The sequence below is a fragment of the Haliotis rubra genome, unplaced genomic scaffold (genome assembly GCF_003918875.1).
Source record: "Haliotis rubra isolate DU_JTF1 unplaced genomic scaffold, ASM391887v1 Scf986, whole genome shotgun sequence".
Lineage (NCBI taxonomy): Eukaryota > Metazoa > Mollusca > Gastropoda > Lepetellida > Haliotidae > Haliotis > Haliotis rubra.
The window spans coordinates 251,116-278,602 of NW_025767730.1; the positions used below are offsets into that span (position 1 = coordinate 251,116).

Sequence of the window (27,487 nt, forward strand, 5' to 3'; positions counted from 1 at the left end):
GATTTGCCATGTTTACAACGTATCGGTGTTGGATCCATATTCCAAGATGACAATGCCCGACCACACCGTGGCCGTGTCGTGACGGACTTACTTAGACAGAACAATGTTCAGCCCATGGAATGACCGGCATATTCAGAGGATTTAGCCCCTATTGAACATGCTTGGCACGAGTTAGGACGTCTGGTGAACAGTATGAGACAGAGGTGTACTGCTTGTCTTACTGCTCGAGGTGGTTACATCCGTCATTAGTCCAATGTTGGCGTTTGAATTTTCACTTCTGACAGTAGGTCACTTTGACCTTATTGATCAACAATCACTGACATTCCTGCTGTTTTTGTCTCCCGTTGTTGTTATCATGAAATGTTGGCTCGAGTTGTTATATGATCGCTACCTTTCACTGTTATTTATATTTGTAGTTATGGCCATTAAAAGTTGTGACCCTTAACTTGTTTTGAGTAGTATATATCATAAACAAATAGTTTGATATTCCAACGTATATCTTTAACTGTATCATTAATAAATATTCAAAACAGAACGCTGATGGTATAACATGTCATGGTCATTATCTTGATGCCATCCTCAACTAGTTTAATCATGTAACATATGTTAAATTTGGGATTACACTTTAGAAAGTGTAATCCCAAATATAACATATGTTACATTTTACCACTTTCTAAATGGCATTGTGTATTCACAGTTTAATGATTATCACATTCCCTTAGCGAAGGATTTCAACACGCACGTATGAGTGACCTCTTGGACTTTATACCAAACGATAATGTTACTTATATTCAAGATGACCGTATTGACTACCCAACTGATGATTGTGCACAAGGAAAGATTTATGTTGTGTTTACAGTATTCATGTCTTAAACACAAGAGTGTTTTAGGATGTGGATGCCAATTTCAATCGAATGACACATAATGACACAAGTGTCATGGACTATATGCTTGCCTCTACTAATTTATTAAAATATTTCTCTATTCTAAAAATTCTTGGGAGGTATGACCCCTGTCACTTTACCCTCGCTTGTATTTTTACTTAAGGAAAACCCTGACGATTAGCGATGTGCAACCAGTAAACAAGTACATTCTATTTCCATGAAATCTCCAAATGTATCTGCACTGTTAACCTTAGATAAGGTATGCATGGAACTGTGAAAATATGAATATCTTCTTAAGTATATTTCAGAATATTTTCCTTGACTAAATGACCAACTGCATCAAATGTGATCTTCACAGAGCAAAGTGTACCACCACAGCCCCCTTGCTGGGATGATGAATCACACTGCCCAAAATAGAGAAAATATCCAGCTGTTAGACAACAGAGATCTGTAGTAAACAACTTTGAAATTTACAGAAAATTACGAAATTAATTCAAAAATTAATTCAAGAATTAATTTAACATATACTGAAAGCCATTAAAAACGCAATTGGTATTTGTTGTCCTGAAACTTACAAAAGTTCTATTGAAGATTTTTTCCTGCGATACAGAGGATGTAGGGATAAAAGGCTGTTATTCTGGCCCATTTCGAGTTTCAGTCCCGGAGCATTCCTCTCACATGAACCTTGATACTTAAAACTGAACCTTTGACATTTCTCGTAAACACAACCACATTCATGAAACACGTGCACATGCATTACCTGCACCCAGGCCCTGTAAAAGCACAAGGAATTGTCGAACTCAATCACTTCGAGAAAATGACACACTTGACAAAAGACGATAGGAAACAGGTTATCGGTATGGTCAGCCAAGGTGCTTCAGATGTGATGATTGCCAGGCACTTTAATGTGCATCCATCCACTGTAAGTCGACTCAGACAACGTTTTTGGGCTACCGGAAGTGTTGCTGATCGTCCGCGACCTGGTGCACCACCTGTGATAACAGCTCGACAAAACCGCAATATCCGAGTTTCACACTTGCGAAATCGGTTCCAAACAGCTGATTATTAGGCAAAGAGGACAATTGGGACAAATCAACGTCATTTCAGCGTCCAAAAGGTGCAAGGACACCTTTCTGCCTTCAACATCCGGTGTCGTCACCCGTACCGTGGTCCAACCTTATTGCATCGCCACAGACTTGCCAGAAAGCGATGGGCAGCAAATGGGGCCAATCTTGGCAACAGGACATGGCCAGATGTCATTTTTTCAGATGAATCCAGGTTTAACTTATCCTTTGCAGATGGACGTCAACAGATTTATCGACGTAAAGGTGAAAGACTTGCGCCAAACTGTGTCCTTGAACATGATCGTTTTGGAGGGGGTGGTGTCATGATCAGACCACAGACCTTCAGAGGCTGCAGACCATCCAACAGGTGTTCCTGAGAAATGTGTGTCTTTCCATGCCCCAAAGACTGCGAGCATGTCTTGCAGCGCACGGTGGACACACAGGATATTGACTGAAAGTGACCCTCGTTTGTTTGATGTCGTTATTGCGTCACTGATGTTGTTGTTGACTGGACATTTTCAGTTGAAATTATTCACAGATGTTCACTTAAAACATATCTGCCAGTTAGGTTTATATATGGTGAAATTAGTGTGAGTAAAGAAAGTATGAATGTCAAATTGCATTTTTAATGGCTTTCAGCATATTTAAAAGAACAAGGGAGAATATTGCAAAGGCTGAAAATTTCTTTATGTCAGCTTCTGTTATATGACGGATTATATTCTTACCATCACCTGCTGAAGGGATATGAAGATACTCCAATATAAGTTGTGTCCCTCATATTACAAAATTGACATTCACAAATCTTCAACCTTTATGTGTATCACTCTTTAATGCCATTCAAAGACTTTGAGAATAGTTTAAGCAGCAAAGAACGCTCTTTGTAAATGCAAGATTTGACCCCAGATCATTCTTGAGAATCCTTAGGCGAGGAAGAAAAACTATGCATTATCTGGAACTATAACACAGGAACAGCGGTGTACACATTTTGAATCTTTTTAGTCTAATTAACGTGAGTATTCGAGGTAAATGATTTAACTTTGTTATGAAATTTATTACTGGTATGAATATATATTTTGAGTAAAACAAAAATAATGTGTTATTCCGTAAAGGTGAACATTTTTGTCATTTAGTACGGTAGTACGTAATGGGGGAAAAATAGATATTGTTACTTTTTTACGGGTATTTCCATGTTGTGCTTACACCTACACGTTTTTGGACCAAGGCACAGAGTTATTTCACTACACAACCTCAGAAGGCATGTATGTCAATACATATCTTTGAAAAGAAATCTGGAGCAGTTTCATGTTTAAAATCTTTGATGCAGCTATTGTACCTATACTTTGTTATGGGTCATCTGAAATGTTCAAACAGTTTTGTAAAAGGTTCTTGAAGTTGACTAAATGGCCTAATAATGTTATTGCACTTGGTGACTATGGGAGGATCCCATTGCAATATATACGTATATGTCAAAGTGTGTCATGCACTGATTCAGTTAGATACATGGAAATATTAAAATCTCTGGATGATGTTCGAAGGGCTACATTAACTGTAGATACATTAGATGTGATCAAATCAAGGGCAGCTTATGGGCATTAATCTGTATGAAATAAATAGAGAATACTAAACGATGTCCCGTGTAATACCATATTTATGAAACGAGTGAATGGTTTGGTATGTAACGAGCGAAAGCGAGTCAGATACTAATACCATTGACGAGTTTCATAAATATGGCATTACAGGGGACGTAGTTTAGTATTGTATTTATTACTCACCCAACATCAGCAAAATAATATCGAGCAAAGTAATTCTTTCCTAAGAATTCGAACGAGTGTGATGACTCTCAGCTTTCCGCGAGTCAAGCAAGGTCTAATACTATTGTGACAGAGGTATTAGCATTGTGACGTCATAACTGTAGTTCTCGTCACGATATGGCTGAAATATTGCCGATGTGACGTTAAATTTTAACTCACTCACTCACTCACTCACTCATAACTGTAAACCACTTTGACGTCATACGTACGGCATCACGCGATGTTATTACACAATGTGTAATAACATTGTAAAATTATTAAACAGTGATATCTTCAACGGGTGAGTAATAAATCAGGATATTTCCCCTCACATCTCTGTCATTTGTGATACATTCTAGGCAGTGAAGCAGACTTATATACAGGGAGACAGTATTAATAGAACTGATAATTTCAACAGACATTGTAAGTCCCTGTATTTCTGGATTGACAGGGCCCTCATAATCTTTGTTCCAATAACATTGTAATCCTTAATTTCAGGTTCGTTTCTTATCCTCTAATTACCGTATCAACCTTTTCTCAACTCACCCAGTGTCCGACACCCTGTCATTAGGGATTGACATCATATTTGTTCTTCTTTGATCGGAAGATTTTGAATGGCGACCTGTTGAATGGCGACTTGAATATGCTTTTCTTTTTCTTTGGTCCATCAGTATCATGAGATGCGTACAGAACCATCTCTTCACGTGAACGACCGGGAGCTGGGGAGGAATATCGCATACAGAACCTTCGGGGGTTGGACGTTACAATTTGGTCTGCGATGTGTACTTGTCCAGATTTCCGCAGAGCGTCCACGAGGATGTCCAGAGCCTGGTGTCCACACACGGGCAGGACTTCAACAAACCTCTGGACTTGGTCTGGACGTGGCTGGGGATTCTGCACATACTGAACTATGTTCGGGGTGAACTTCTGAGAGTCCCGTAGATAGACCAGAGCTGGTTCGACTATGAGGTGTTCCACCAGGTATGAGTAGGTCTTCTCAATGATCAAACGGTCTTCGGTTGGCATCGGGCGCACTATAAATAAGCATAGAGACGCTATTATGCTTAACGCATTCCGACTCATCAGCTACCGATATAGAATCAAGACATCAGTAAACTTACAGCTGAATTCGAGGGCAACCATATTCTAATATAGACTTACCAATCCATTATACTAATCCTGAAAACCGAATTAACCTCCTGTTGTTCCCAGCATTGAGTGTCTGAAAATGTTATTAGTACTAACCGTCTAATGGATTGGATACCCTACACCCATCGCATGCTTGTATGAGCTGGTCCAACATGGTGGCGCGATTTGCCTGGGTACTGTTCATGCTGTTCCACTCGTAGATGACAGTCCAGTACAGATTTGGCAGGTCAAGTCTGTAGTCATGTTCATCAGTTAACTGACGAAGTCTGCAGTGATTCAATCCAAGATGTCTAGAAAAGGTTTTCATTCGACTCCACTCTGAACCTGAAGGAACAAGTACGAAATATTTTATTTTTAGCTCACATCCGTTTTGATTGTGGACATATCTGATGGAAAAAGATTTACAATTTTACAGATTTAACTCTGTCATTGTCAATCCTCACACCTTGCCACCCGCGACAAATCATCTCCGGACTATGAAGAAAACAGTGATGCTATTTCCAAGTAACCCCGAGGCAATTATAGGTCCGTCTCCTATTCTCGCGGGTTTCTTATTCTCGCGGTAAACACGTTTTCTTTCTGCCGAAATCGCCGATGCGCGACACTTACCGGTTGTTTACATCACCGACTAGTAACTAGGAAGTGGCCCAAGTCTGTGAGTGATCAACATCTTGCAGTGTCACGAATATTGGGGAATTTATACCAACTTGGACATATCATTACTTTTTCCCGCCCTTTCCGGCAGGATTGCTCTTACATACACACAATGACGTTAATTCATGGTAATACAGCGAGAATGGGGAGAAGCCTCGTTTCGTCAATGGCGGATGGCATTGTTTATCACCGGGCTCACGGTATCATTCTGCCCAGTATTCAAATATTGAAACAAATACAATTCCTAAATCCTGACACCAAAATGGCATATGCCAAGATAACCAGTCATCTCCAGGAATAACTCACTATTATCCACCGAAACAGAATATGTTGGGCGCACAAGGCAAAATAGAGGAGAAAGCTATAAAGGGATCAGTGGAACTGAAGGATAACACCAGGTGTTCGACAGGTGTAAAAGACAGCTAACAAGGGATCTGTATATACTCACTGACTGCGTCCTCGATGTTGACACAAAATCCTTTAATTAGAGCCGGAAGTGATAGACACGTGGTTGTTGGTGTGGGGCATTCGGAGGAAGCTTCTAATAATTGTTCAATCTTTTCCCGTAATTCGCCAACATCCTTCTGAAGGTTGTCCTAAAAGTTATTTGAAGCAATGCAAACCTAAATTTAAAGTACCAGAAGGGTCAGTTATTATAACTACCGCGGCAAATGTAAAACTGAAAAGAAACAGAAACAGAAACTAAGATGGAAAAGGTAATAATGTTGGGCTGATCGTAACATTAAATTGTAATAATATTACGGCCAAACAATTCATCATTACATCATAATGAGAGTCATAAAATATTCTTGAAAATTTAAATCTTACAATACTAGTGTCACTGAAGCCAGTGTCTCGGGTAGCAATAGTGGTTGTTGATTTCCACCTCCGGCAGGGACAGTCACAGCATGGATCATTGTTCTGTCAATAAAACGTATCATTGCATTGGAAATATTTTCATTGCTTGCTGTTAAATAACAATTTGCTTAAATTACTTCATAAACCTTCGTCATTATGCCTTACAAACAGCAGTTTAACTAGATTTAAACGTAAATGCCATGACACTTTCACTGGATATGTCCGTTAAGACGAGTCGACAGACCTCACATATCTTCACCACATGTTTGTGTCTGTGTTCCTGTACACTTACCCCAAGGTCATCAAGGGACGCACCCCTTCTAAGAAAAACATGCATATTAAGGTTGTCAAGAGATGTCTCCTTTCGATAGACCATCAGTTCCTCTGTCAAATCTTGTACACGTTTCTCCAGGTCCTCACAGTTTCTTTCAGAGGTTGCTGCTGCAGTACTGGCTTCCTGAAGCTTCCTCTGCAGGATGACATTTTCTCTCTCCAGTTCTACTCGTTTTCTGTCCGACTGGTCAGACATTTCCCTAATTAACTGCGTTAACTGGTCGACTTTGGCGACTAACCTCTGTATTTCACTGTTTTCCTGAAAATATATGTGCCATTTCCACATAATCAGCATAATACTTAGGGACTAAACCCACAAGATCATGTGTATGCATCTGTCACTCTCGGTGTGTGTGTGTATCTGTGTGAATCTGTTTTCACCCTCTTTTAACAATATTTCAGTTTGAGTGGAGTCGAACCCGGGTCTCTCTGTGTTTGTGTGTGTGTGTGTGTGTGTGTGAGAGAGAGAGAGAGAGAGAGAGAGAGAGAGAGAGAGAGAGAGAGAGAGAGAGAGAGAGAGAGAGAGAGAGAGAGAGAGAGAGAAACATTGACCGCTAAGCTACATCACCGCCCACGAGGCGACATTAACATAGGTGCCATATTTCTACCACGTATATTCCGTACTTGCATTGCTTTTCGGGGATATCCCTTTCTTGGTCCTTTTTCATTTTCAGTGAAGGTTTCGTTTAAAATATTCTTCAGGCGATTGAGTGTAGACTTCATCTTCCGAAAAGGCTCTTCCTGGGAAAATACAAGCATTTCAAAAGTCAATATTACACTCTTTATCTTACCAAACAGACCCTTACCCAAAAAAATGTATACGTAGGTTTTATCAATATGAAAAAATGAATTAAGCCCTTTTCGAATACAGTATCACAACCTATCGTAGAGACGATCTCTGCCGTAAGTGTTTACTTTGGATTTAGTCGGACGCTTAATCGCGACTTCTGGATTGTTACCTTGAGTGAGCTACGTAGACACAGACAAACATGCCTCTGAAGTTATGGAAATTAATGTACACGTTCGGTTCATGGATTTGTCGCGAACTGAAAACAGCTCCAGTTATGAGGCGTTGAATTCACAAGTACGCATGAATGACAAGGTATTAAAAACTCCTTTGACTGATTTTGTTACACAGAAGGAAAGATTGTAATGATAACCCGAATCACAGTGATGGGAAAGCGCTATCTCGTCACATATGTTAAACTTGGGAGAAATGTACATTACTGAAAAAGTGTAGGCCCAAATATAACATATACTGAGGGAAAAAAATAAGGGAACACCACTTCACGGCATTGTTCCTTTATATATTCTCAGATTTAAGGAACGCTTTAATTTTCCTGTGTACCTTTATTTGTTTCTCTCAGTATATATTACATTGGGCTACTTTCTAAATGGCAATGTGTATACAGAGAATAAGTCGGCTTCGAAAACATCAGTGAATAAATTTAACAAGTGCAAGTTGCTTAGGATGAGGTTCCATGACAGTCTCCATCTGCCAGATATTCCCAGCAACCCTGCTGCAAGGCTGGCATCACAGGATAATGTTTGTCGGTGCGTCTGACACTTACAGTTCATAGACATGAATCATAAGGTATTGTGAATTATTTGAAAAGATTGTGCTCTTGAATTATACAGGAAGGTAAAATGTTGCATATATGACGACTACGTTGTTATCAAGAGGAAATGAATGTGTTGTACCTTTGTATGGGTTTCGGCAGTCTCAACCTGTGTTGTAGCATGTGTACCACTCGACATGCAAATCTTGTCATTCCCATTGACAGCCTCTCTGCTCGACGTCGTTCTGCTCTGGCTACTTGACACGGTCCTGTCATGGAAACTCATTGTCTTGTTCCCGCTGTTCAGTGATGCCCGTTCTCCTCCACTTAACGCCTTCAAGTGCTGTGTTGACGTCATGTCATCCTTTCTGCTTGACGTCATGATCTACGGTAGTTTCGATGTCAATCTGTCCACTTTGCTGGTCGTCAGTTTCTTTTGTCTTCCTGGTTCGGTACCGACAAAATTCAAGGTCGCAAAGGTCGTATTACATCTTGAATAGAAGTCGAATAGATATCTACAGCAGAAAGCAAAGAAAATTAAGAACCAAACTCTAAATGTAATAAACATTATTCTAAAGATAAGACAAACTTAAATTCATCGGTTAAAATGATAGTACATGTCTAAGTCATAAACACACTCTTTTTCAACCGGACCAATTCTAAGGTGAAAATACCAGTGTATTTGTAACCCTTGTGGTTCTGAACATCTTTCTGAACCACTAGAGTGGTGTCTTTTAGAGTACAGAAATACATAAGGTCAAAATGGAACTAGCAATAGAAATGTAAAAACGTAGTCTTTGTTAAACTGTTTACATCTTGTAGAATGCTACTCATCATAAATATCATATATGTTGACAATAGTGAATGTTGGACCAGAGAATATTGTTATTAATAGAGCGCGTTCCAAAGCAAAGGTGCAGTGTAAGAGAACGATCGGTATCCAAAGGACTTCAGTTTGTAGGATGGGATGACCAGTAGATTTTGTGTGTTTGAGCACAAGTTGAGTGCGGGGACATACGGATGTTGGAGTTCAGACAAGTTACTGTAGGGGGGAGTCAAACCATGGAGGCACTTGTATGATGCTTTAAATTTAAGTAACGTTCTGAAATGGGCTAATACAGAAGGGGAACCTGTAGAATGTCTTTCAGAGATGGTTAAGTTGTCATTGGTAGAATGCACAGAAACAGAGGAAACAGAATCGAAATAAACCCATTCTGTCCCAGTCAGCTGCCATCCAAAGTCTTGTTCCCAGTGATAAGGCCTCCAATAACATAACTATTATATGTAAACATCACCACATAAATTGTTTGATCAAAGGGCTTGGTAAATGTGACATATCAAATAACCCCACATATAAGGCCAGTAGTCTAACTGAGGAAGAAATCTGCCAAAACCATCCATCAGTGTTATGAATGTTTGGCTTGCCTCGGGAACCTGAAGACATATCCAATCCAATTGTGGACTGGATGATAAAACTACATATAAATCTGTACAAGGAAAGATATATTGTTGGATCCGTTCTGTCAAAATATTTGATTTTTTCAACGTTGCATACCTATCCCACATGAAAAACGTAAGGAAAAACGTCGTTCTTTAATCCATTATGCGTTTAGTAATAAAGGTGGTGACGACAGCTATGCCTACATATTTATCTTCAGGGGTTCAGGGCAGTTTGTCAACTGGATTGTCTGTAATACTGTTAATGTGGCGTCAAACAAATACATCCTCGTGATATGGTCAGAACTGTACACGCGACGCTGCCCCCCAGCAGGGATTTCTTATGGATGTGGACAGGGCTTTCTCGTTTCTATCATAGGTATTAAAGATTTTGTTTCCGTTATGCATCGTTGGTGAGCACCAAACAAAACGTTGCATTATGTCCGGAGTAAGTGCATATTTCAGTTGTATGATAGCTGTCTTTAATCACCTGAGTCTTGAATGTATGTCTCAGAAATATTGGGGTTTCAAACGTCAGCCAACCCCTTGAATGTACATGATAAGTTACTGTTAGATCTCAGAAATACCACATTAAATATTGTGGCTAGAATGGAATTCGGTCGGTATTCCCTGGAGGTAAATCAGATACTGGACAATGTTACTCATTCAACAAAACAACCCTATTTTGAAACTTATGTTTTATAGCAGATGGACTATCAGAATAGGGACATACTTTGGGGTCTTGAGTGTTAACCAAATCGTATTTCTTATTTTTGATCCATATAGAATTGCCGTATCTCGGCTTCGCTTTATCTCCATATTTAATGGGTAAAGCTGAACATTCCGGAAATTAACCCATAATGTTCATTGTGTATTGTTCCCACTGTGCAAAATGACTATAATATTTGCTGCTTTTGCCCATTTTATACAGATTTAGGATTTAATCTTCTTCCCAACTACTAGTATCATATTTTACATCCTCCAGAAAGAAAGTTTGTCCAGCTGTTGACATTCCTCAACATTCATACTGTTCATACCTTGGTCAAATATACCTTTCCATTCTGTACAAAACTAACAAACATTTTGTGCGTCCACCAGAAATGTGCATAATACTTACATATGTGGTATAATGGGCCGGTGGCCTACTTCCTGAAATAGAACATTACTCTTATATGTATGAATTCAGGATATCTCTAGTTTCGTTTCTATTTCTAACTACACGTCATGCGTTAAATGACTATATACATCAATGTTGCTTTTCCCGTTGTTTTTCTGAATATATCTAGCATATAAACTTGAGGGCGATGGTTACCGCCTGAACTCATTCGTTTCAGCAACACAAAAGGTGTTATTATATATAGCTTGCACTGAACTGCACATTCGGTATAGTGTATCAGGCGCCATTGCGGAACGGGTCACAATGACATTGCACTCACCCTCGAAGCATGTACAATGACAACGACAACCTTACCGCTTTATCCTCTCGTGTATATAAGCCTGTTGCATGTTTCACTCGTTACACTATATACTGTCATCAGTTACAAAGGTTTTAAAGATAAATAGAGCCAACGCATATACTACAAGGGTCAACTGAGCCCCTATGCTTGACGAATGCAGTGGTGTGAAGTTTCACCCTGATAAGTGAGAGACGATTGCTAGGATCCTCTAAGATTCAACGATAAATGTTACCTCTGGATACGGATTTCCAACAGTGAATGTCAATTTTGAACTTTCACCACTTCCTTCTTCTCCCCTCGTATTAACTCTGATCATTGATTTCAAAGTCTTCTGCCATTGTGCGCCATAGTAATACTGTGCACGCTTACCTTGACTTGCTTACCCGTAATATACAGTACAACCAGAAATTATTGAGAATTTAAAGATTGTAATTTTTTATATTTTTTCACTCATTACTCACGTATTAAATGTGAATATTAGCAGAACATAACTCCAGATTCAAAGACAGGTGAACAGTTAGTATTTTGTCAAGTCACCATGGGCAGCAATGCAGGCTTCAATGCGGCGGGACATACTACTGATCAAAGAAGTTAGAAAGTCGTGGTCCATGCTGTCCCAATATCGGACCACCTCTTCTTTCATTTCAGCAATATTTGTCAGATTTTTCTTATTGACACTTTCCTTCATAAGTCCCCAAACATTTTCTATTGGGTTTAGGTCAGGGCTATAGCTTGGCCAATCTAATAATGTCATATTTTGGGTCCGAAACCAGGCCTGTGCATGCTTTGAACGATGTTTTGGGTCGTTGTCCTGCTGGAAAATCCAAACATTTCCATAGAACACGTGAGCAGATGGAAGTAAATGTCCCTCGAGAATATCTGTGTACCGCTCACTGTTCATATTCCCTTCAAATAGACAGAGGGGCGTTGCCCCTAACACAGATATGCCACCCCACACGTGAACTTTCGGACTGTACTTTGGGCGCTGATACAAAGGTTTTTCAGTTTGTTTGGTCCAGAATTTCAGTGTGTTAGGAAACAGCCACACAGAACTTTCATCTGAGAAAATCACATTGTCCCAGTTAAAATTTCTATGCTATAAGCACCAGTCCAACCTTCGCTCCTTTTGTTCAGGTTTCATGATCGGTGATTGAATTCGTCGACTTTTCTGCCAACCCATTGCATGCAGCTCAGTTCTAATTGTCTCCTTACAGACAGCCACAGTTCCTCTATCAATCATATCCAGCCTTAAGTTTTCTAAACTCCTTCGTTTGTTTTTAGAAACAAGAATACCAAGCCGCCTCCTGTCACCGACAGTCAATTTTCTGGGCCTACCTGTGCCTCCCTGGTGCTCAATCAGCCTCAATGCCATATCCATTTGCAATATTTTTCTAAACACGATAAACTGTGGACAAAGGGATGCCTTTTCTACTTGAAATCACTTTAGCTGATCTGATGCCCTTGTAATAATACTCTAAAATCAACTTCCTCTTCTCTAAATCATCCATACTGAGGATCACTGAAAATGTCGTCTGCTATCAAGTAAACAAAGGGGGATATCTCTTCACAAACTAATGAACGGAGTTGTCTCTTTTTAATGAAACCAAACACTTGATAGCTGGTCAAGGTTGTTTATACTAGAAATCCAATTAAACATATTCCTAAAATTCTCAATAATTTCTGGTCATACTATAATACACAGTGCACTTGGGGATCTTTGTCAAAACAAAGATACGGGGAAAAAACGAACAGGATTCAGTTTCATTATTTCAGCATGACGCCATTTTGCTAGGGCCAAAGGAAACATTTGACGTTGACAATGAAGTGAATACCTGCAGGGACATCTAGTAGGATACAGCCATAATGCTGTGCTTACTATTTCCGTGTTTTACATCTACCGCCCGCCCTGTATTTTCAGACCGACATGACAGAATAGTTACTTTAGCTCCGCCGCTGTGGAACTTATCAAAACTGATAACCCCAGGCCATCTTGACCTTTCTTCACCTATATTTAAAAAAACGTTGTTTCCAAGGCAGTGAATCTCGTTCTACGTTATGCTTTAATATAAAGACTATTACCAAGAGATCCAAATCTAAACAACAGAAAACGCTACATGATTAGTGAAAAAGACTTTTATGTTTTATGTTTTTCCTGTTCTCTCTCCTATTCGATAAGAAATATAAAAATACGGATCGTCTAAGGTGGATTGTCGATAAAATGAGAGCGCTAACAGCCTGACGCACAGACGCAAAACATGTGCAACAAACGGTTAGCACGTGAAACGAACCAAACTTTACACCCTGCAAATTATTAGCATCCTGTCTACCAACGATTGTTGTGTGTTAAAGGTAGGATTGACGTGTTTTTGTCGTTGCTTAGTGTCCAAAATGGCCTTATTACAAATATTTGACTTATCGAGTTTTGACCAAACAAACCAGTTTTTGATATGTCGATCAGAGTCCACCATTGCCGGGGTATCATGACATGCAAACAAGCCGGGGTATCATGACATGCAAACAAGCCGGGGTATGTGAGTGTCGTATAACGCAACAGTCAGCGACATTGGTGCTGTATGGCAGCTGTCTGTGATCACCGGAATCTGTGCCGGAGAGACGAGTGTGAAAGCAGTAGCCCAAGTTAACCTACGGTTATTGTGTGTTAACGGTAGGTTTTACGTGTTTCTTTGTCGCTGCATAATGCCCAACTCGGCCATATTACAGTTATTTGACTTTTGTCTAATCCTTTTTTGACACCTAATCAAGCAAGTCTCCGATCTCAAACCCGCGATTCAAACATTCCCTAGGTGCAATCCATCGTGTTAGTGTCTGCCTAGCTGTGCGTGCTGGTATATATAGGAATAGGGTTGAAAGGTTGGAGCTGTTACAGTCTGCCCTCAATATCAGGAGATGGTTTCGGTTGATATGCAATCTTTCTGCTAGATGCTGCCCTCGATATGAGTGGAACTAAAGTGGTACTGAAATATTCTGAAACGGGGTTGTGGTACAAGGGAGATTATCCTTCATATAACATTAGTGGCTTTTGGCTCAGTAAGCCTCGTCTCCGGAGCCCCCTTCCGTTCAAATATTCCAAGAACACCTCAAAGAGACTTATTGAAAAGCATGGCTTATCAATACATAGCTAAGATACATAGCGTTCACTGACATGAACGCTATGCAGCACCTCCATAGGCCGCAATGGTGGAAATCCTTTGTCGCACTTTCGCGCACTCGTTACGACTTTTGCGCACGAAAAACTTATATGAATTACTTCTTTGTACTTATACCTACACGTGCGCCCTATTTTCGTTATCAAAATATCCAAAAATATATATTTACAAGCCATCAAACATCTCAGTCGATCGCTCACATATGAGCGGGGCGATTTTGAATCACGTGACCTGTGACGCGTAGGGGATATCCCTCCCAAAAATAGTAACACACGTGTTCCATACCTCGTTGCTTGTTGACAACACATTTTCATACATTTTAGGCAATTAAAACGATTGTATGGAGATATTCGTTTCAATCTAGACTGACTGACCACCCTGCTTTTTCAACAGCTGTTTTCAAAGGAATTGCTGGTGAGTTTTCACAGTTCCATGGATGTCTCTGTACTACTCCTGAATATATGCCTACAAAACACAGTTTACTGATAAGACTTATTAGAATTTAGGAATTAAATAATTAACGAGTTCACGAATCGATTATCTATAAATTTCATTTGTACCATATAACCTTAAATATTTCTCATTTCACATTTCTCCTACCTTCATCATCATATTTATTTCCTCCTTGGATAGGAGATTAGATGTTGATTACATCAAGGGACAGTGTTTTCATCATGAATAAGCTGCGTGTACGAAAACGAAAACAAACTGGCTCCTTCATCTTTCGTATTTGTTAAAGTAATCCATGTGAATTACATGTGCAGCTTAAATGTAATAATTGCTTGCTTAACGCAACACCTATGATTTTAAACCCCTTATAAGCATTTATATTCATATAATAATTATGTTTATTTGTAAGATCACGAATCCCTGGCTGTGAGGAGCAATTGCCAGTTGCGCAGACTGGGTGTACATTTATACATGCAGCTACCACACGACGCTGCTTATGACTTCAAATGTCCTCACGAAAGTAAAAGCATGAATATGTAACGATGAATACAACTATTTCACACCTTATTGCATGAATACTAAGTGTATTGTTTATCACGATTTAGTGATAAGACCCCGTATATTCTGTCTAGATTGTGGTCAGTTTGCGTCACGACTCTTGGCAGCCATGTTGCTTCCTCTCCTGTTCTGTTTGTTTGGTGCTACATACGGTGAGCATTACAGCAATCGTGATCGGGCTGTAGGTTCGAAGAACAGAAGGATTGTGTTTATTCTGATTACATAGTAAGCCGCTCATGCCCTTACCTTTAGCTCCAGTATATGGACAGATGAAGCGCTGACCTGGTGATCTTTTTCCAATACATAGACAGGTGTAGTAGCATTGACGTGGTGTTCTTTATTCCAATATGTGCTCATGTAGACATGTCGCAGGAGGCGTCTCGTAGTTGCACACAGCTTGAGCCTTAGTGTCAATGGATCATGAAGTTGTAGCAAACTATCATACTCTTCAAAGAAAGTAGAGGATCATGAAATATAAATGTAAATAGCAAGTATTAGACCAAGATAAGTGCTGAAGACAAACACCCTATGCAAGTCTGTAAACACCAACACACATCCTATAGTTTACACGTGCTGCACGCAGTAGCTTCCACGCGTCCGTAGGTTCTCGTTCCTGATTTTGACCGTTTTCCGGAAAGTCGATTGATCCTTGTTGACCTATTTTTCCGTCATGTCTCAACTGGACATGAATGTGTGACACATCGTGGCATATTACGCACTCCTAATCCCAAAGACATCAACATTGAAATTTCCCATCTTACTCTATCATGCTTCGAAATCGTTTGTGGTCATAACGTCTCCTGTCAGGCGTCTCTGCCGGTTGCAATTTGTTATCATTATACAATTGTAACTTGAAACTAATACTGATATAATTTTTAGAAATTTGACGTTATTTCGATCATTCCTTAGATTACAAGAATACAGCTGACGTCTTTCAGTTGATATGTTTTCACTGTGGCAATGCAAGGGTGTAAACATTAGAAAAATACGGGATCCAGTTTGACAAGTATCTCATTTGAGTATTCTTGCGAAGTAGGGATCGCCATAATCTTTATCGACCAAGGGCGCTTATCTGGTACAGTTAATGGTTTGTATCAAGTGTAATGGAACCATTTGTGATAAGAATGACTGAAATACAGGAGACAATTTCTGTTTGCAGCTCTTCTCTTCACTAATTCCAAGTGCTACGGAAAGTATGGATGTTTCAGTAACTCTAGCCCCTACAACAACGCCAGAAGGTTTCTCCCCGAATCCCCCGAATCTCAGGGCATCCAGTTCCTGCTGTACACACGGAAGAATAGAGGAACTGCGCAGATCCTGAAAGAAGCTGATTCCACAGCGTTCATCAGTCCAACTACAACCATGCACATAAAACCATGATGATCACACATGGCTACACGGACAATGGGCGATCCACGTGGATCAACAAAATGGCTCAGGAATTTCTGACACACGTATAGTATTTAGAAAATATATAACGTGATAACGTGAAATAGGGGTAAAGAGTTTTGCGCATGCATATGTGTGACTGTTGATCCCAACAATTGCTGGTTTCTAGTGAGTGAGTTTAAGTTTTAGGCAGCGCTCAGCAATATTCCAGCTATATGGCGGCGGTCTGTAAATAATCGAGTCTGGACCAGACAATCCAGGGATCAACAGCATGAACATCGATCTACGCAATTGGGAACCGATGACATGTGCCAACCCAGTTAGCGAGCCTGACCACCCGATCCCGATAGTCGCCTCTTACGACAAGCATTGGTTACTGAAGATCAATTCTAACCCGGACCTTCACGGGTGGTTTCTAGTGAGATACCACTCCACAGGTTAACATGGATACCCCAGTGAGACACAGACTGCGAGATGACCAGTTGTTTTATTACCTTAATGCTGAGCAGCAGGCAGGGTAACAATAAGTACCATTTCTTTGGGTATAACTTGCTTTCCTCCATCATTCGTCGTACAATGTGTGACTTGCTTGCTAAAAGCGGCGTCCAAATCATTCGTCGTCCATCATTCGTCACAAACAAAAAGCAGGACATGTATTCAGCAACCCATGCTTGCCACAAAAGGCGACTATGCTTGTCGTAAAAGGCGACTAACGGGATCGGGTTGGTCAGGCGCGCTGACTTGGTTGACACATGTCATCGGTTCCCAATTTCGCAGATCGATGCTCATGCTGTTGATCACTGGATTGTGTGTGGTTCAGACTCGATTATTTACAGACCGCCGCCATATAGCTGAAATATTGCTGAGTGCGGCGTAAAACTGGACTCACTCACTCCTCCCCATGTTTGCCACATGTACTACTGTTTCAATGTTTCAACCCAGCCACCCCAGAGTGACTGTACTTACTAACCACTGCGTCTTGCAGGATGACTGTAACGTCATCGCCGTAAACTGGCAGAAGGGGCTGCAAAACCAACTACCTCCAGGCCGCTGCCAACACCAGGGTCGTCGGCGCCGTCATTTGCCGACATGATCAAGACGCTTCATTCTGCAGGCGCCGCCTACTCCAGTTTTCACCTCATCGGTCACAGCCTAGGTTCCCACATCAGCGGGTACGCCGGAGAGATAGTTAAAGGTCACTTGGCAGGATCTGTAAAGGTGTGTAACATGTAAAGTTCCGGATGACATAATAATAATGTTTACTGAGAGCGCATCTGATTGCAAATAGTAATACTCTTAAGTAAAAAAAACCCTGGAGGCACAGTACACATTACTATTTATCACTCTCTGAACCGCTGTGAATATATGTTTTCACAGGGTTTATAAATGTTTTAAATTTCTTCACAGATCCATTGCTATCACCCTAGCGTAATTACTCACTTACTTACTGTTCAACGGAACACGAATTGTTGCAGGACAACTATCGTGAAGGTTGTCGATTCAAGCTTTGATGTTCAACAACACTTGTTTCAGGTTTGGATCCGGCTGGGCCCTCCTTTGAGAACTACGATCCTCGTGTTCGCCTGGATCCATCCGACGCCAACTTTGTCGATGCCATTCACACAGATGGAGAGTCGCTGTTGAAACTTGGTGAGGCGTGTAGTATTGTTGATCTTGCAATGTGTGCAATCATTTCGAAGATCCCAGTGGATATTGTTTTCTTAGGCTCACACTAAAGTGATACAAATGATAATTCAAAACATATTTCCACACTATCAATATTTGAATCAACAGAAAGCGTGTTACACACAATCTGAGGATCCCTGGTTCTTGAAGCGTTTAGAAAGAGGTCGTGTCAAATCGTCATTCCTATATCAGTTTTAGATCAACTCTGTAAGTATGACCATGTTGTAAAATACACATGCGGATATCGAGATTGTTAACCACCAGGATTCGGCCTCATGAAGGCTATTGGAGATGCTGACTTCTATCCCAACGGCGGTTTGAACCAGCCAGGATGCCCCGTCAACGCCGGTAACCACATCTTCAGCCTCGTCACAGGAGGCATGTCCAGTAAGTTCTGTTTCTGATTGCGATTGCTAAATGCCACTTTCAAATAATCAGGGCCCCGTTTCACAAAGCCATCGTAAGGCTATCACTGTCGTAACTCCTACACTGAGCCTTGATTTTCGAAGTTCTCTTAAAGCGCTAAAATAGTCGTAAGTTAATGTTAATGTATGGCACTTACGACTATCTTAACGCCAAGTAAGCTTCGAAAATCTAGGCCTTAACCAACATAAACACGGCAGTCGTAGCCGCTACGATAACTTTGTAAAACGGGGCCAGGATCTACTTTGAGCAAAACTTCAACCGCTTCAGTCTTAGATAACCGTATTTCATAACCTTTGAGGTATACATATGGAAGCTAATTAAAGCACCTAATATATTTCATCATAGTGATGAAGCTATCGATGGTGATGATATGTCCATAATGCCATTGTTTAGTAGCACATTTTCAGGCAATAAAAAAAACAGGGTTTCAGTTTGAAGGGGTTGCCAAACGCAGCCCACATGCATGTGAAGCATGCTACCCACTTATATCGTGAAAACAGAATCTCTGTCTGTTCCTTAAAGGGTATAAAACTTGTGAATATGCCTTCCGTTTCATCCATCCAAAATGGCGAGGTAACGATTTTCAGTGGGATTGAGATCAGATAGTGGATATGTAAGCAGTTGGCATGTAATTTAGGCCATCGCGCGTCAGCTTGGTTACTGCTACTCTGTCATCAGTAGGTATCCTGACTTATCCTGAAACACCAACAAACGGGTGCTGTCAAGGATCAATCAAGGCCAGGGCAACCCAGGAAACCACTCCTGCGGAAGATCGCAATCTGGCCCGTTACGTGAACCCTTCGTCACGAACACTCGGGCAACTCCGGGTGCCCAAGACCGTTCATAACCGTCTCAAGGCTCTTGGTTTGAGACCCCAACAGTCATGAACATCAAAGACAACGTCTGCAGTGGAATCTAGAGACGGAGACAGATCCATTGGTCAGACGAATACAGGTTGCTGCTTCATGTTACGGATGGTCGTCTGAGGTGTGGAGACGCTTGTGCTAAGGAACATTCATCCTACTCTTCCCTTTGGTGTTGTGCCTCATTTTGATAGCAGCCCATTGACCCATTACCCGACCCATATTCCTGTACGACAACGTCAGGCCACATCGTTTCCGTGCTGGTGAACAGTTCCTGCGGAATACTGCTGTTGACAATCTCCCTTGGCCTGCAAGGAGTCCTGAACTGAACCCCGTCGAACACATCTGGGACATTCGTGGTCGTCGTTTGCAAGCAAGTATCCTTTCTGAACAAAATAATGGTGAATTGGAGGCAGCATTGCCAGAGGAGTCGCGGCAACGAATCTGCAGGTTCATTGTTGGCATGATGAAGAAGGGTTTTATGCCAACCACTCACGTGGCGGATGTACGAGATACTGGCGTCAAACATCTCGGTAGATTTCAAATGGCCTATGCAGACAGCGGGATTCGGCACATGTCATAATAGATCGCGCCAGGACAATACTTATTAAAAAACTAGAAGGATGAAAGTTCTGACACCTTTCTGTTCTAAAAGCAATGTTTATTTAAGTTCCATGTGTATATACACGATCAGGCTCTTCTGATAGAAAGGATGTGTTTCTCAAATGTTCGCAACCCCAAGCTTGACTCATCAGTGGCACAACATTGTGTTTGATCCCTGTTTTGAGTGTCGACTTACCTTTGCATCTATTCACTGGTGGTACAGGATACGCTCACCTTTTGGCTGACACCTTGCGTTACCATTGCTTCATGGTGATTCAATGACATATGGTTTTATTGCAGTCAGAATCGCACAAATGAGATTATTTATGATTATGGAAGGGCAATTGTCGCCAAAAGTTCCACAAGTACATAATGTATATAATGAACAAAATGGGTTTCCACATATGCTGTTATGAATCAAGCAAACACATAAACACGAAGTGAATTAAAGAATTATTACTTACAGAGCTGACAGATGGTGTCGCCTGCAGCCACAGTCGCGTGCTTGACTTCTTCACATCCTCCATCAACAACCACTGTAGCTACACCGCCTACCCCTGCACACAACAAAACTACAACCAAGGCCATTGTACGTCATGCGGCAGTCATGGCTGTAGTCACATGGGGTACCACGCCTCGCCGTCCAAACACGGATCGTTCTTTCTCAAGACGTCGGCCCACGGACCTTACTATTGCTAAACGTTACACGCGTAAAATACACGAATTATGGAAGTATTTTTGCGGATGTCGAATCCTACAGTTATCTCTCAGCGTTTATATTTTGTTTTGTCATTCAATGAGGGGCCATGGAGGTCAACATGGAAGTTAGTATAGGGTTAATCATATAGCTAGACTCCCAAAGAAAAGAAACAGAAAACTCATTAAAATTGAATTTTTGGGACACAGTGACGTTTTGCTAAATTCTTTGACTAATTTTAAAGGCGAAAACGTTCATGTATGTATGGGAGGCATCTTAAGCGCCTATGTGCGTGTGTGTTGAATGTAGAAATATATGTACTGTCATGAAAACAACAGACAAAGTTCACGTGTCCTCTGTGTGAGAGAGATAAAAAGAGATTTGCCTGTTCATGAGCCGAGGTAGTGGACATGCTTTGAAAAAGTGATCAAAACATTAGGTGTGTGTCATGATAAGGTGGGAATGAGCGCGTGGGGCCTAATACTACCACAACCATCTATCGCCCCCAGACCAACAACACCATGGCGATGACTACACTGTACGTCCTGCTGGGGATTGTCGTTCTGGGACAGAAGAAGGTAGGATACACGTTTCTGTCAGAAGTACATATCGAGTGAACCACTCTCATTCCGGACTCCGTGAATTTGGAAACTTATCGAGGACTTAATGTTAGGGATGGCTTCATATATGCAAACGGCAGTACCTGGTTGGGAGTCCGGGTTAGATTATATCGTCAGTAGGTGAGGTGAGGTGAAATGGGGTTTAACGTCGTACTTAAGAATATTTCGCTCATATGGTGACGTGCATGTGTGTATGTGTGGCTGGTTTCATAGTGCTAGCTCACTGGAGATACCATGCCGCAGTGAAGCCTGAATACCCCACTCAGACACATTATAATCAGACTCCGATCCGACCAGTCCTTGTACCTATTAATGCCGAGCCTCAGGCAGGGACCAACAAGTACCATATTTTAACGTCTTTTGGTATGACGCGGCCGGGGATCGAACCCGCGACCTTCAATCGCCAGTAAACATTGCAGAGGGTATGAGTTCACTTTACGAATCCGTAGGTCAGGATTGGTGACTTTGTCTATTGCGTCTTATCGTTCCTAGAAACATCAATCACTGGATTGTCTACAAGAATATTGCTGAAGTAAAACCAATATCTCTCAAAATGGTTTACATATAAGCGACATCATCCGGATAAACGGGGTTTCACTGTATATCAATAATCATGGAAAGCGATATGAACAGATATGATAAAGTTCATTGACTGTGAAGTTGTTGTATACATTGCTTCAACACCATTTGATTAGATGGTATGGCAGCTTAAATCTGTTTGACTTCGAGAATAGCCGTTGTTATAACTCATAGGTTTTACTATTCTCTATCGAAATATTTCACTCACTCCATTCTACCATGACGACGAGAACACATTGAACCAGTAGTCCTTTAGAACACATTATTACACATGGATACACAGATCCGCCACCTTGTAACATTGCGACTGTCTACATTGATAACAGCTGCAGCAAGCACAGTCTGCAATGATTACACTATCAATCATCGCCGTCCACATAGATAGCAGCTGCAACCATCACTTTTCACATTGATAACAGTTGCAACCATCACTATCTACATTGATAACATCATCAACTTTCACTCCCTACATTGAAAACACCAGCTGCCAGCTCTGTTTTCATTGATAGTAGCTGTAGTTAGAACTGTCCACAGACATAACATTAGCTGCCAGCAGTACTATCTTCATTGATAGTAGCGGCAGTCAGAACTGCCCACAGACATAACATCAGCTGCCAGCAATACTATCTTCATTGATAGTAGCGGCAGTCAGAACTGCCCACACACATGACATCACCTGCCAGCAGTACTATCTTCATTGATAGTAGCTCTAGTTAGAACTGCCCACAGACGCATAACGTTAGCTGCCAGCAGTACTATCTTCATTGATAGTAGCGGCAGTCAGAACTGCCCACAGACGCTGATGACATCATCTGCTAGCAGTACTATCATCATTGATAGTAGCGGCAGTCAGAACTGCTCACAGACATGACATCAGCTGCTAGCAATACTATCATCATTGATAGTAGCGGCAGTCAGAACTGCCCACAGACATGACATCAGCTGCCAGCAGTACTATCTTCATTGATTGATAGTAGCGGCAGTCAGAACTGCTCACAGACATAACATCTGCAAACAGGGCTGACTTTAATGGTGACAGAGCAAGCACTGACTGACTGTGATGATAATAACACTCTAACATTTCTCTTTATTATTTTCAGGAATTTTATTTGGAACATCATCAGTTTGTTACAATGAATTGGGATGTTTCTCCCTTGACAATAGTTTTGACAACTCGTTTGGAGAACTTCCGGATTCGCCTGATGACGTGAACGCCACTCTGACCTTATACACAAGAAAAGTAAAGGTCAAGGCCAGATATTAGACTACAAAACAAGGACACTGTCGTAAACAGTTTATTGGACGTTAAAGAGAAAACAAAAAATAATTGTCCATGGATATCGCAGCGACGCAGATGAGCCTTGGGTGACTAATTCAACAAAATACCTTCTTCTTCTTGTAAGCATTTTCTGTACATCCCAAACAGTTCTGAAAACAAACAGAACATTTTGTCTCAAGATCTACTCACGAATTGAACAATACCTTTTCCAAACGCTATAGTTCGAATTTAATCACAAATTTAAAACAGATGGGTTACAAAGTGTTAAACTCTGCCTGTCCATCTCCGTCAACCATCTACGGATAGAAACCGCAATTAATTAAATGATTAACTATATGCGGTGTTTTAGACCACTTTATGACCCATGCCCCTTTTCTGATGTAACTAGTATTTGTAGGAAATTCTTCATCACCTTTATGTGTTATTTACCTAAGGACAACTTCAATGTCATCACAGTAGACTGGAGGTCAGGTGCTCATAAATTCTACCCCAAATCAGTGGCGAACACCCGACTGGTGGGCGCCATAATTGCAAAGACAGTCGAAATTGCGCGCGACCGGATGGAAGCCAAGATGGCGGACGTGCATCTGATTGGCCACAGCCTGGGGTCTCACATCAGCGGCTACGTCGGGTCACGTATCGAAGGCGTTGGAAGAATTTCAGGTTCGGATTTGAGTCATACTGTGGCAAATGCCATAACAGAGCATCAAATTCTAAAATGGGCATTGATATCGTTGTCATCTGAAAGTGTAAGTCAAAATAAATCGAAACCATCTATTGCAATTCGCTCCATTCCTTTCCCTCTGATGGTCCGCTGACTTTGTATAGTCTGAACTGGTGGAATCTTCATTGACAACAGCCTGTAATTCCCTCGCTGAGATCGTTATTTAACATGATTTGTCTCCAGGACTGGATCCTGCTGGACCGCTATTTGAAGGAACTGATCCTGCAGTTCGTTTGGACCCGACTGACGCCATCTACGTTGACAACATCCACACCGATGGTCTTCCTCTGTATGATGCAGGTAACATTGATTATGACGAGTTATTGGGTAAAATACAGACTAAGCTGGTTGTAACATGATATGGCTTGGTTCTTTTGACAAGTGACGAACATAACGAATGCATTCAGTGGACATGTCAATGCAAGTCTTAAATCTAAACTATTCAACATATATAAACTGGTGCAGTAAACAAATGATTTATGTGATTAATTTGTTAAATATATGTTACCCACATGTTAAGTTGTCTTTTGGAAGGGTGGGGTAGCCCTAGTGGTAAATGCGTTTTGCTCGTCACACCGAAGAACCGGGCTCGATTCCCCACATGGACACAATGTGTGAAGCCCATTTGTAGTTTCCCCGCCGTGATATTGTTGGAATATTGGTAAAAGCACATAAACGTAAACTCACTCACTCACTCACTCACTAAAGTATGTATAAAATAATGCTGCAATATACCTGCAGGATTCGGAACGATGTCAGCCTGGGGTCACGTGGACTTCTACCCTAATGGCGGCGGGGACCAACCCGGATGTCCAGCACCGGTCGAACATGGGCTACTCGACGTTGTAGAATTCAAGTTCAATGGTGAAAATCTGCTTTTCTGACTTTATGAAGGGGTGTGTTTGTTTGTTGTTTAAAACCTCACTCAACAATGTTTAAGTTATGTGACGGTGGTCTGTGAATAAAGGTGTTTGGAACAGACTATCTGAGGATTGACATCATGGCTGACGTACAATCAACAAAGACATAGCCAGACCATACAATTCATTATGCGGCATCTTACTACAGGCATAGGTTCGTGGGAACAATCGGTTTCATTTGTGGTTACAATCAGTGAGCTATCAGAAAGTTTTTCGTCAAGTGAATGCAGTTTGTGACTAATTTATAACTTATGTCAAATAATAACTATGTGTTCGGCATGACTAAATCATACTTAACAGAAAAGAAACATGGTTTTGTTTTTCTCTGCATTTGGTTTTCTAAATACAAGCACCCTGTTAGATGTGACAACCGAAAGATCCGGGTTAAAATTGGTCTTCAGCAACCCATGCTTGTCGTAAGGGGCGACTAACGACGGTGGTCAGACTCGCTGACTTGGTTGACACATGCCATCGTATTCCCAATTGAATAGACTGATGCTCATGCTCTTGATCACTGGATTGCCTTGTAGAGACACGATTATTTACAGACCGCTGCCATATAGCTGGGAATAGCGAAAGAACAAGTAATGAAGAACAACAGATGTGACATGACGCATACATATGGCTGCTTGGTGTATAACTGTCATTCCTACACTGACCAGTCTTGTCACATCCGCTATTACAAACTATTTTTGTCCAGCATTTCCCGCATCAGTGGGCTGCAGTCACTTCCGGTCACATGATTACTATGTTGCCTCCCCTTGCTGACGCCAAATGCGACTTCACGGCGCATCCATGCGCGTCATACAAGGACTTCACGGACGGCTCGTGCAGCTCGTGTGGTTCGGGCACCTGCCCACAGATGGGTTATTTCTCCGACAGGGCCAACAGACAGGGCAAGTTCTACCTCACGACAGAGAACACATACCCGTTTTGTCGTAAGTGCCTCCTTTCGTCCTGGTGGTGGCGCTACTGGATAGAACGACGACGATAGTTTGATATTGATAGCATATATAGTTTGAACCTCTTCCAAAGGCGTACATGTGACGCCTCGTGTGGCTATTATTAAACATAAATTATAGATGCCATGAAGGATAAAGGACTCCGTAATTACAACAGTTACACTGTCAATAATTGTGTGTTACATTAACACAACTTCCAGTTTGATCATATTTCAATAATTGATGTGAAAAACATCGAAATATACCAGGGGATAGTTCAGACTTCCGAAGTACAGCTCTGTTGGAAAGGTAACTTTAGATATGACAATGCTATTCTGGAGGCCTGACGTACATTGTGATAATATTCGACTTTATCTTTTGGCAGATTCGACATAGGCATCAGCAGGAACTCGCTCTTCAAAAATAGTTTTGCAGAATAAAGTAAAGTGATAACATGGCACGTGGATTACGTGAACTCCATGTAAACAACCTCGTCTCTGTTGAATTTGAATGAAACTTGCTTTGTAGTGCACCATCACACAGCATAATGAATATTCATGAATTATGCCACCTGGTACGGTAACGAAGGACTTTGTAAACAGCCGACGTATAAGCTGATACTTTGTGACAACTATGTTCCCGTGTCAAGATAACAAGTGTTCTGAATTGCAAAAATAAAAATTATAATAATCTCGGCAGATCTGAATTTCTTTCACAATGTGACCTTCAAAGAACAAAAGGAAATGCTCGACAGGGAAGATGCGTTCAAGAGCCCGACAGGGACAGGGCGGTTGTACATCATGACTGGGAAGTTATACATGAAGAGAGATACTGAAGCCAAAATCCCGAGTTCAAATCCCTAGTAGGTACTATTTCTGGTGTCCCCAACTCCCGTCTAACGCTCCTCTCGAAAGTGATAACATTAAAAATACTACTTGCGTGAAACACAGCCCTCCTTGAAATGTAGCAATCGAGTCTTGAAACAGTGTCATCAATACTCTGGACGCGATTAAGTTCTGATCAGTATCAGATTTTATTTTACCGGCAGTAAAAGTAAAACGCAGTTAGAACTGATATGTAACGACTATACAGAATAAATAGATACAACACATCTTCAGTGGTCTGCGTTTGGCCCACGTATATTTGAAACTGGCATGTATGAGATGTACAGATGTCTTGTGTGAATGCCGATGCCACAGGTAAAACAGCATTATATACCGTATAAGAGTGTGACTGAAATGGGAATTTGTAAAGTCAGTAACAAATGCTTGTGTAACAGTAGTACCGAGCTGGGATGTTACGACTTGCAGGTGCCTGTGGAGACGGATGATGGGGAGTACGTTGTTTTGCCTCATCCGCTGATAGAAACAACCCATGAAGAGCCATACAGATGTCATTAC

General features: G+C 41.2%; 2 protein-coding genes and 1 pseudogene across 2 annotated transcripts; 2 read left to right on the forward strand and 1 right to left on the reverse strand.

The window, feature by feature from the left end:
* Positions 1 to 1,222: 1,222 nt before the first annotated feature.
* On the reverse strand, positions 1,223 to 11,582 carry LOC124265585. Its single transcript, XM_046700372.1, has 10 exons — positions 11,418 to 11,582; positions 10,846 to 10,877; positions 8,434 to 8,806; positions 7,357 to 7,473; positions 6,692 to 6,991; positions 6,370 to 6,462; positions 5,990 to 6,137; positions 4,984 to 5,211; positions 4,285 to 4,772; positions 1,223 to 1,288 (listed from the first exon to the last, which is right to left on the reverse strand). The coding sequence occupies exons 3-9, from the start codon at positions 8,671 to 8,673 to the stop codon at positions 4,306 to 4,308; spliced, it is 1,593 nt and encodes a 530-aa protein (XP_046556328.1). The 5' UTR covers positions 8,674 to 8,806; positions 10,846 to 10,877; positions 11,418 to 11,582; the 3' UTR covers positions 1,223 to 1,288; positions 4,285 to 4,305.
* Positions 11,583 to 15,420: 3,838 nt separating this feature from the next.
* LOC124265588 lies at positions 15,421 to 21,102 on the forward strand (annotated as a pseudogene).
* Positions 21,103 to 21,545: 443 nt separating this feature from the next.
* LOC124265595 (pancreatic lipase-related protein 3-like) lies at positions 21,546 to 26,950 on the forward strand. The gene is made up of 6 exons (XM_046700380.1): positions 21,546 to 21,602; positions 23,937 to 24,165; positions 24,410 to 24,526; positions 24,968 to 25,090; positions 25,809 to 26,084; positions 26,787 to 26,950. Exons 1-6 carry the CDS (start codon positions 21,546 to 21,548, stop codon positions 26,948 to 26,950), a joined length of 966 nt encoding a protein of 321 aa, XP_046556336.1.
* Positions 26,951 to 27,487: the final 537 nt, after the last annotated feature.